At 42.4% G+C, this 12,190-nt stretch overlaps 1 protein-coding gene across 2 annotated transcripts in view; it reads left to right on the top strand.

Annotated features, from left to right (window-relative positions):
* LOC128686970 (uncharacterized) overlaps positions 1-12,190 on the top strand; it is a 337,777-nt gene extending 325,587 nt beyond the window's left edge. For both annotated transcript variants that reach the window (XM_053774298.2, XM_053774306.2), the window contains exon 3: positions 9,287-12,190. In XM_053774298.2, coding sequence (XP_053630273.1) covers positions 9,408-10,742 — 1,335 coding nt within the window. In that variant the 5' untranslated portion in view covers positions 9,287-9,407 and the 3' untranslated portion in view covers positions 10,743-12,190. The remainder of the gene's footprint in view (positions 1-9,286) is intronic.

Raw genomic sequence — 12,190 nt, forward strand, 5'->3', positions numbered from 1 at the left:
GATTCCTTTAGCTTTAGTTTGATGTTTGCTATTTCTCTGACGTGTTTCCTTACGTATTTCAGATATATTGGCCTCTTGTAGCCGCTCTGTCATTCTTTGCCTTCGCCTGTATAGGGAGCACCTTTCTCTTTCTAGTTTACATCTCCTTTTCCTTAAGAAAATATGTCTTTGAGCATACCTGAAGTGCCACAGAGTTAATTTGTTCTAGACATAGGTTAGGATCCGTGTTGCTTAGAATATCTTCCCAGTTTATATCATTTAGGACTTGGTTTACTTGGTCCCACCTTATGCTTTTGTTATTGAAGTTGAATCTAGTGAAGGCTCCCTCGTGACTGATCACATTTTGTTGGTCTGGGGCTCCGCGCATACATATCTGGGCCTCTATTATGTTGTGATCTAAGTATATTATTTTTTATATGATGATATTTCCTATCAGATCATCATTGTTAGTGAAGATGAGGTCCAGCGTATTCTCCAGTCTAGTAGGCTCTATTATTAGCTGGTTTAAGTTGAATTTGGTGCAGAGATTTAAAAGCTCGTGTGTGTGTGAATTTTCATCTGAGCTGCCGCCTGGTGTTATCTCTGCTACAACATTATTTGCTATATTCCTCTATTTTAGGTGCCTTAGGTTGAAATGGCCCGCCAGCAAGATGTTGGGGGCAAGAGCTGGAGGATTTTCCAGGCAGTGGTCATTTTTCAAAAGCTGTTCCTGGAATTGTTGGGACGTTGCATCTGGAGGTTTGTATACAACCACAATGGCCAGGTTTTGGTTCTCGATCTTTACTGCTAAAACTTCAACTACATCATTCGAGGCATTTAGTAGTTCCGAGCATATAAATGACTCAGTGATATACAGGTCAACCCCTCTCCCTTTTGCCTGTTCACTCAGTCACATCTGTATAGGTTGTAACCCGGGATCCATATTTCATTGTCCAAGTGATCCTTTATGTGGGTCTCTGTGAAAACTGCGAACATTGCACTGGACTCTGTAAGCAGTCTGCAGATGAAAGGTATTTTGTTGTTCGTTGCTGGCTTTAGACCCGGTATATTTGCAAAGGTGAATGTCGTCGGATTGGTGGTATTGGTGGTATGGGGGTGGTCTTTTTTCCTGGCATTAATATCTGTTGTTATGGAGTGGAGGCCATCGACTGTGATTCCACTCCAGAAATGATTGGAGTTGGTATACGATTTCTGTTATTTCCTGCTAGCTCTTTTCCCTTCCTGGCGCTAAAAAATCTCTCTGGAGTGGCTATGGCTACCCAGGTTTTCCCATGATCTGGATGTTCTGTCTCTTTTTTGTACCCTTTAGGTGGTGTGCCTGGCAATATAAGTCATAGCACTGTGTGTCTGACCATCCAAAAAGAGGATTCGGTGCTGTACGCCTACGGGTACCCACCAGTAGGCGTACAAGCCTACTCATGGGTGAAAAATTATTCCAGGAAAGGTTTAATTGCAATTAGTGTTTATTTCCTATATGTGGGCGTTACGCCTTTTTTAAATATAACAAACAGGGTTAGTCATAGGTTGTTTAAACCTATATTGGCTCTTTGCAGCTGTAAATATGAAGACCTGTTGTTTATTTTACCGTCTTCTGTTGCAATATTCTCGTACCTTTTTGTTTTAGGAAATGTAAGATCATTTATATCCTTTTCCATTTGAGCATCAAATTTTTAATATATTTAAGGGGAAGTACTATGAAAGCAAAAGACTCGGCAGACGATGCAACATCCCTGCAATGAAAAGCAGGAGTGCCACTAGCACGATAAGAGACAACACAATAAGTGTCAGGGGCCCAAGACTATTCAACTGACTTCCAGCTTACATAAAGGGGATTACCAACAGACCCCTGGCTGTCTTCAAGAAGACACTGGATAGACACCTAAAGTCAGTACCTGACCAGCCGGGCTGTGGTTCGTACGTCGGGTTGTGTGCAGCCAACAGCAAACAGCTGGTTGATCAGGGTCGTGGGGGCGTTGACCCCCGAAACCCTCTCCAGGTATACTCCAGGTATAGCACCTGGATTCGAAGAGAGTAGCTTCAACTCCTTGGATCAACAGCCGTTCATCAGCACTTTCCTTAAAGGGTTCAACATGAACATTATTGTATTTAGCAACAATAAGCTAATTCGGAAGAAAAGAAATAAAGATTTCAATTAATAAAATGACTATATTATATATGAATATCCTTCAACCCGTCCTTCTAACTTCACACGTTTATTTCTTACAAACACCCATCCTCATAAAGCACACGTTTATTTCTTACAAACACCATCCTCATAAAGCACACGTTTATTTCTTACAAACACCATCCTCATAAAGCACACGTTTATTTCTTACAAACACCATCCTCATAAAGCACACGTTTATTTCTTACAAACAATTTTAAACAAATTTTTCTATATCTTATTTACATTAGATTTAGTCACCTACAAGTAAAATTTAACCAATTATAACAAACCATAACTCCAATATATACAATACATAAAGGCAATAGAAACTTTTGAGGAGAGAACACAACACGGACACTCACCAAGCACAAATTTAAAATAGACAGTTAAATAATCACGTTTTTTTCAGTCACACATTTAACTTTCTCAGCCAGTGATTAGTGGCATCGATCAGGAGGATGGTCTGATATCTTAGGAAATAAGTCGGTAAAACAAAAAACTTCTCGAATTATTAATTCCCGAGGGCTATTGACATATAGGAGCCAAATAAAGCTAAAGTGTGGCTTATTTCCCTAAAGGTTACTTGTAGACTTCCTGTAGTCGATTCCGGAGGTCGCCGCCACCGCGGCTGGGTCCCGGATCAAGCCTCTTCGTTGCTGGCTTGATTGATCAAGCTGTGGTACCCGCAGCCTTAAGTCTGACCTATGCACCACAGGAAATGAATTCAGAAATTTGTCGACTTCCCTCTTGAAGAGAGCTAGGAGCCTGTTGGTAATCCCGTTTATGCACGAAAGGAGAGTGTTCAAGAATCGTGGCCCCCTTTATATTTACTGACTTCTCAAAGTGTACTTATTGCTCCCGTGCTGTTCACCGGAGGTATCTTGCACCTAACAAGCGTCCTTGAGTTCTTCCCTAGGATACAACACACAATAGTCGACTAGCTCCTAGGTATCTATATAATGGTAAGTGAACAGGGCAACAGGTGTTAGGAGACTCGCTCCTCTTCCCATTATACATGATTACTCTCCCGATGGATATTGAGAAATACCGACACGACAAGGAAGAAACAAAACTGCAGTATAACGTAATCTTTTACTGACAGCGTTTCGCCCGCACAATGGGCTTTATCAAATCGAAAACAAATCTAACTGGGGAGAGAGGACATACGTATATATAGGAAACGTAGTGACGTGAAGGGTCAGGTGAGGAATGCTGATGGCTGTGAAGAGGTTAGATTAGAGAACCCGCCCAGCATGGACCAGTAGGCCTGCTGCAGTATTTGTCTATGCAGGTACGCCCTCAATCCCCAGGTAAATCTATTTGTGACATTATTATTATAAAGCACATTGTGTGGGCGAAACGTTCTCAATAAAGGACTGCATCTCCACTGAGAGTTAAACGCCTAACCTAGATCCTATGTTTTCTGTTACCTCCTGAGTCATAAGCTTTCTGTTACCTTCTAGGTTGTATGTTTTCTTTTACTTTTTAAGTCACAAGTTTTTCGTTTTGTATTCCTTTTCGTTAAATGTTTTCTGTTACCTTCTTGGTTAAATTAGTATATGAAGTAATTGTAAAATATGAAATGACTAATAATTATTTCTAGTGACGTAACAAAGTCCAGCGGGGTCTGACAAAGACCCATTGTGACCTGTAACCTTGTTTTTTGCGCTACTGTTCACAGGATGAGCATGGAGTGCACAATAAACTAACCACTCAGCCGGCACAACTGACTCCTAGGATTAGATGTTTTCTGTTAGCTTGCAGGTTACATGTTTTCTGTTACCTCCTAGGTTACATGATTTTTTCCTCCTAGGTTACATTTGTTCTATTATCCTGTAGGTTATAGGCTTGGTGTCATTTTGTAGGTTACAAGATTACTGTTACCTTGTAGATTACATTTTTTGTTACCGTGTAGGTTACATGTTTTCTGTGATTTCCAAGGTCAATATGTTTTCAATTATCTTCTGGGCCTTGCGGTCTCTGATACCTACTAGGTTATACGTTTTCTGTTACTTCCTTCATTACACTATATTAACTCCACGTCTTCATACTTCCAGTTTTTTCATTTTATTTGTTATTATCGAATCGATTTTCCTTCGTAATTTTCAAATATTCACACACAGACACTCACTAGAACAAGTACAGTAAGTCCTTAAATAACGTCGTTTCGTTCACCATCGTTTCGTTATAACGTTGATGAGAAAAAATCGATTCCAGCCGGGGCCACTGTCTGTGTGAAGACAGTAAAATAAAAATTCGTAAAGTATACGATAATCAAGCAAATGCACGACAATAAATGATACGGTAAGAAAACGCTCAGTGAGTCTGCCATATTTGTTGTTGAACTGCATGGTAGTAGATGCTCCTTACAATTTTTGCTTGATTTTCCTTGATTTAGCCCTGTTGCAATAAGTGTTAAATGTGCAATGTGCACCCCTGATGTCTGTGGCCACAAAAAAAGAAAAAAAAAGTGACATTAGAAGCAAAACAAAGTTTTAAAGGGGTTTAACGACGAACAGCGGCGTGATTGGCGTGATTTCCTTATACATCGTTTCGCTTAGTCGCAGGCTTCCAAGAACCTGTCGACGACGTTTAGTGAGGACTTACTAGTAAACAGCCCTCAGACATTTAGATAAATTGAAGCCCAACAAGTCACCGGGCCCTGATAAGCTGTTTTCTAGGGTTCTAAGAAATGTAAAGAGGAACGTAGCAAAACATTAACTAGTCTCTTCAACAGACCCTACAAACGGGTACAGTAACGAAATAAAGGAAAAATGACAAATGTGATAACTCATCTACTAGTCGAGTAGGTCTTCGTCCAAAGCAAGTGTTGAAGAATTCTTTGTAACAAGACCCCATGATGCTGCCGTGTCTGACAGTTGTGATGCCGACAAGTTCAAACATATGGGAATCATTCAGGAAACGTTTCGCCACACAGTGGCATCAGTCCAATAAAAGAGGAAGGCAGACACGGCAGCATCATGGGGTCTTGTTACAAAGAATTCTTCAACACTTGTTCAACCTTTGGGAAACCTACTTCGACTAGTGGATGGTACCACTATGACATCTGCTTCACGTCACCTCACTACAGTATATAAGCCACGTCTAGTTCGTACATTCTACAAGATTGATGGACTGAACACATCGACTTGAGGGACTGTTACCTCATTCTCCTCCTCTCCTTACGCCTTCCTCTTTGTATTGGACTGATGAAGCCACTGTGTGGCGAAACGTTTCCTGAATAAAGATTCCCACTGCATAAGTGTCTCAATCTTCAATATGTCTCTTCAACAGACCCTACAAACGGGTACAGTAACGAAATAAAGGAAAAATGACAAATGTGATAACTCATCTACATAGTGCAAAGCAGAAAGGTCCAATAGCTTCAAACATACAGACCAATCAGCCTAACCTCAACTGTGGGAAAGTTGATGGAATCAATAACTACTAATTCAGTTCGAAGCCACCTTGAAGTAATAAAGTTGGTAGAATTACCGACAATATGTAAAGTAAAAGGACACAAGTGCAACTAATGTGACATTTTATTGTGGCAACGTTTCGCTCTCCAGGAGCTTTATCAAGCCATTACAAACAATACATGGACACAGAGGGTATATATAGGAACAGAGTGAGGTGCAATACTAGTGAGGTACCATTTCGATGTTCACTAGTGGTGGTAGTAGTAGTAGTAGTAGTAGTGACAAAAGTAATACAATATGGTAGAGCAATTAATTCGTACATGAGAAAAAGGATATAAAAGCTATTACTTGGGTAACATAAAAATAGGTTGGACAAATATAGACTGGAAAGAGGCAGCTTGTTTCAGTGTTCACTCCTTGTATGTGCTTGTGTAGTATAACAGGAGAGACTATGTGATGGCAGGGTTTACTGTTTTCAGGAGGATTCTTGCTAAGACTTCGGAGATGGTGAAACTGCCGTTGTTTTGTTTAATTGTATTCGAAACAGCGATCAGTGCTGATTCGAGGCACTTGCGTCTACGGAAATTAGTTTCTTTGATCACTAATTGGGCGTCTCTGAATTTCATGAGATGATTGGTGGAATTTCGGTGTTGTACACAGGCGTTGTTCAAGTTATCGTTCCTACATGCGTAAATGTGTTCATTGAGGCGGGTGTCGAGGTTTCTTGCTGTTTCACCTACGTAAATCTTGTCACAGCCTCCACACCAACACCAACACCACTCCCAACAAAGTTATAATTCTTCCCAACAGCCAGGTTGCACTGAACGTCTCAAAAGTACTTTCACAAGCTAACACCAGAGTCGCCATCGCTTCTAGCACTTCAATAAAGGATCTAACCAGGACAAAATCCAAGCATCACGAACCAGTCAATGCAGGAGTTTACACTATACCCTGTGGAGGCTGTGACAAGATTTACGTAGGTGAAACAGCAAGAAACCTCGACACCCGCCTCAATGAACACATTTACGCATGTAGGAACGATAACTTGAACAACGCCTGTGTACAACACCGAAATTCCACCAATCATCTCATGAAATTCAGAGACGCCCAATTAGTGATCAAAGAAACTAATTTCCGTAGACGCAAGTGCCTCGAATCAGCACTGATCGCTGTTTCGAATACAATTAAACAAAACAACGGCAGTTTCACCATCTCCGAAGTCTTAGCAAGAATCCTCCTGAAAACAGTAAACCCTGCCATCACATAGTCTCTCCTGTTATACTACACAAGCACATACAAGGAGTGAACACTGAAACAAGCTGCCTCTTTCCAGTCTATATTTGTCCAACCTATTTTTATGTTACCCAAGTAATAGCTTTTATATCCTTTTTCTCATGTACGAATTAATTGCTCTACCATATTGTATTACTTTTGTCACTACTACTACTACTACTACTACTACTACCACCACTAGTGAACATCGAAATGGTACCTCACAAGTATTGCACCTCACTCTGATCATATGTCCATGTATTGTTTGTAATGGCTTGATAAAGCTCCTGGAGAGCGAAACGTTGCCACAATAAAATGTCACATTAGTTGCACTTGTGTCCTTTTACTTTACACCTTGAAGTATATAATTTGATCAATGCCTCTCAGTATGGTTTCATAAAGGGTCGTCTTGCCTTACAAATTTACTTAACTTTTTCACTAAGTGCTAGAAGCAGAAGACCAAGATAGTACGATACTGTGTATACGGTAAGGCACAGTTGTACAGAGAAAAATAATTAATAAATTAGCAGCGTATTGAACAGGAGAAATTATTTCCTGGGCCGAGGCATGGCTGACCAACCGGCAACAGAGAGTTTGCATTATTGGAGAAAAATCGTGCTATAGGGTCAGTGCTGAGACCTTTGTTGTTCACAATCTACATAAACGACACAGAGATGAGAATAAAAAGCGAAATAAGTAGTTTAAAAAGTTTGCCAATGACAGTGTAGCCTGCGTTAACATGAAATGAAAATCTAATATGGCGAGATTCTAATTACGTGGACAGGAGCGACGAACAATTGATCTGGTGCTGTATCCCCGAATCTCAGTGTAGTCCTGGTCTTTTTATAAAAGAATAAGTTGAGCAACAGCTAGGCTTATGTTTTAGTTATTTCCAGTTAAATTATACAAATCTAACTTAATTCACGTTAACATAATCTGTTCTAAGTTAATCTATCCGAAACTTACATAAAATAACTTTAATTGACCTATAGAGAAAAAAGTATATTTGTTTGTAGCAGTGGCAAGAATACGAATGGAGTGTTGCAGCTCGTATCGTTCAGTAACAAATTCTGGAATGCATTAGAAAACGATCTTGGTATTATTAGGATAGGTTACATCCTGATCATACGGTGCCTTCAATGACGCTGTATAAACAAATGACTTTATTGACTTAAGAAATCGTAATGACACGATTGCAAATAAACCATACCCCCGGCCGGGATTGAACCCGCGGTCATAGAGTCTCAAAACTCCAGCCCGTCGCGTTAGCCACGGGCTGGAGTTTTGAGACTCTATGACCGCGGGTTCAATCCCGGCCGGGGGTATGGTTTATTTGCAATCGTGTCATTACGATTTCTTAAGTCATGTTGACGGCAGTGAAGGGACTTGAGCTAGAGTTCGTCACAGCCACGCTAGCTGGAGATTCGTCTGTAAAAACTTGCATTTGTGGTCACAGAGGTGCCTGTGCTAACTTTCCTATGGTGTAGAAATATACCTAGTTGGATGAATCTTATTGTGGCTAGCTGGTCTAGTGGCTAACGCGACGGGCTGGAGTTTTGAGACTCTATGACCGCGGGTTCAATCCCGGCCGGGGGTATGGTTTAAATGACTTTAATATTATAATTATTTAATGACTTCAGCGGAATAACTTACACGTATCCTCAATGTGAAACACCCACATAGTCATGACTTAAACTGCGCTCCATGATCACACCTCAGACTAAATAACCCAGGGGATAAGTTCATGATAGATAATATTAATACAAATTGCATGACCATTTCCAAAAGATAGCATTTACCATATTATTTAATGAGCACTTAATGACTATTTCTTACCTTTTCTTATCACGTGTATCAATGGTTTAAAATTTACAATATCTATTTTACAGCTGCATGTTTCCCTCCTTATGCAAACTAGCTGCTTAGCTTCCTGGTTGCTGTTTTCCATTGTTTTATCTTCCAGTCAATTTTGTTATTTACCTCAAGGTACCTAATAGGCTAACTGTATTATCTAGTTCCTTTACAACTGTTAAGTTATCGTGTAGGCCACAGCTATATGCCTGCTTCTTCAGCCTCGTTAGCCTAATTTATACTATGTTTTATCATCGTGATCACATTGCATGTTCAAATCGTATCCAATTTAAAAAATCATAGTAATTCATTCTTCACACTTTATACATATGTGCCAAGCAGCAAGCACCATTGCACGCCAATGGTCTGAAAGAATAATTATATTTCACTTCTATGCATTAACTTTCACCATAAATACACACTTGAACTTATACGCAATGACTTGTGTACCTGATGAATTGCATGCATTGGAATGCATTTTCTGAATGAGCATAGAGTTGTTTGTGCTTGCGTGTGCATTATCTTGTGTATCTGTCCCCTCCTTGTGTGTTAACTTGCTTTGTTGTGTGTGTTGCAGGAGAGTGTGGGGAGGCCCCGCCTGACGCTCTATGATGCTGTCTTCTCGCTGACTAGACCTACACCCTTCATGCGCCACGCCTACAGTCACGGCTCAAAACACGATCCACCCAGGAGTCCAGATGAAATTCTACCCTCAGCCGGCGGACTCGCCTGATGGTGTTCACGCGTGGGTTCATGAGGACCTGCTTGAGCCCCGATACGGTGCGCACTCCACGGATACCAAAACCACCATGGACCCACTGGAGTCCTTCCTCTGTGACCTACCGCCACCAACCTCAACTTTCGCAGAACTCAAACCACTCGAACCACTGGATTATTTGACAGCATCCCCTGACACCTCTGCATCTTCCCGCCACGATACGTCGTCCACCTCTTCTAATTCACCGGGCAGTCAGTACAAGGGTGCCATCACTAACAGCAACACGTTCTTGGGATATACCGGAACCCCTGAACCAGTCACAACCACTACATCGCCACTTTCCTCCTCCCATAAGCATGACCCGCACCATCATGGCTACTCAATAACACAAGAGATCGACGACATCGCTTCCATTATAGGCAGCGCCATTGCTGATAACAACATCAACACCAGCATCAACAACATTATGCTTCCTGAATCTCTCGAGCCTCTCAATGCACCTGAGTTCCAGGATATTGAAGCATTCTTCGAGAACATGAGTGGAGGAGTTAAGGTGGAGCCTGCGGATCCTTTAATAAACTCCTCTATGTCACCTTCGGGACATTCTCCATCCATGGCGACGCAAGTGCCTCAGCCGTCCACCACCACAGTCAGCCATAGCACTATACATTATGCCAACACCCCCACCCACTCACCCATGTTGACGTCGCTACTGGCGGCGGGAGCAGTCACCAATAATAACTACCTGCAAGGCTTGGTTTCCGAGGCACAATATAAGAACGAAATATCTATGCCTATACTACAAGCGCGTCTCACACAAGGACTTAAGGATGTTGGAGTAGGACTCCTAAAAGCGGATCCGATGTTTGCACGGTCTCAATATTACTCGCATAAAGACGCAATGCCGCACACTACAGACCCCACCAGTTTTGCCGTCACTACCACAGATGATCTTTTTATAAGCAAGTTCGATTCAAGATCTTACTTAGACAAGATTCAGCTGGCCTCGCCGGAGTCCACAGACTTATCCTCCACCAAAATGGGCCTCGACTTCCCGGGGATTAAAAACAAGAACCGCAGCCGTATGAACAAGAGTACAAAACTTCCCATTACTACAGAGGGAACCAAAGACAAGCCCGTCCACCGGTGCACCGTCTGTAACCGCGGCTTCCTAAACAAGTCCAACATCAAGGTTCACCTGCGTACTCACACGGGGGAAAAGCCCTTCAAGTGCGAAACCTGCGGGAAGGCGTTCCGACAAAAAGCCCACCTGCTCAAACATTACCAAATTCACAAGCGCGTTGCCAGGGACTAACTGTTCCTACTTACTCCCTCACTCTCTCTCTTTCTCTCTCTCCCGGTTTACCATATTTATTACTTATATTCTAAATTTTTGAGATGAGTGGCACTGCAATCCTCGCTGGCCGCCCGTGGCCTCAAGTCACAAGAACGAACCCGCCACTTCAACCATCCCTTGGATGTCAAGCTGATTGTACACGTCTCTTATGATTTTTTCGCCGACAAACATAAGAAAACGCAGAAAAAACAAAACCTGGAGCTGCAGTGTTGGTGCTCAACATGAACTGTTGTGGGTATTGCTCAGCCTACCCAGAGGTGCACCTACCAACATGGACTATTGTGGGTATTGCTCAGCTTACCTAGAGGTAAACCTACCAAGTGAACTGCTGTGGGTGTTGGTCAGCCTACCTAGATGTGAACCTACCAACATGGACTGCTGTGGGTGTTGGTGCTCAGCCTTCCCAGAGGTAAACCTGCCTACTAGACTGGTATATTAAGTTAGTGACAACCTGCTTGTGCTGCCGAGGACCAGCTCACTGGGGAAGCAACGTAAGCCAGTCATACATTCACTTCACCCTTGACATTGGCAATGGACTTGAACATGTGTTGTGTATGTGAAAGAGAGGAACACACGCTTGGGCCTCAAGTGAAAGCTGGCAGGTTGTGGTGCGGGTTTAGGAGTTTGCCACCATCCTCTCATCTATAACACATTGACGGTTATTGCGTTACCTTTCACAGCATTCCCACGCATGCAATTACTATTAAAGCTCTACGCGAAAGAAATGAGATCAGAATGTGTGTGCGTATGTTGTGAGGGGGGGAGGTGGAGGGTGAGGCTGGGGGCGGAGCAGGAGAGAGCTCCAGCGACCCACTTCTCATGTGGGTCACCGCTGCCTGCCGCCCGGAAAGGAGTTGTCTCCCACCCGGACCTGGGCCCCGGACACTGGAATTTGGGCCCCCTACACTAGACTATGACTTCCCTCGTCTTAAACATTGTCCACAGACACGAAACTATGAGCTGGCTTATGTACACTGTGCATGATATGGTGTGCCCTCCATACACTTCTGACGCGGACTGAGTGACGACCGAGACTAGACATGCTATTTATATTACTACGGTGAATAGCGACGTTACATGATGAAAAGGCAAAGTCACATTTTGTGAATGTTGCCAAACTGTTTTTTATCTTCACAACACAAGACTACTGTGCCTTGAATCCCCCTGCTCACTGCGTCATGTGTACACTGGGGCAGATATCAACATGACAATTCGACAATCATTCACAATCAATAACAAAAACATGTGCAAATTCTCTGTATGCTATCTTGGTGCAAGAGGGAAGCCATCTAATAGACGGATTGGTAGTGGAGGATGTGACTAGTGGAACGGGAGCCAGTGAGGATGGGGCCCTAGTCCGCCAGTACTTGACGGATCTCGCTTCTTTGTCTCTTATTCCTGTCATA

This window comes from Cherax quadricarinatus, chromosome 1, assembly GCF_038502225.1.
Source record: "Cherax quadricarinatus isolate ZL_2023a chromosome 1, ASM3850222v1, whole genome shotgun sequence".
Classification (NCBI taxonomy): Eukaryota; Metazoa; Arthropoda; class Malacostraca; order Decapoda; family Parastacidae; genus Cherax; species Cherax quadricarinatus.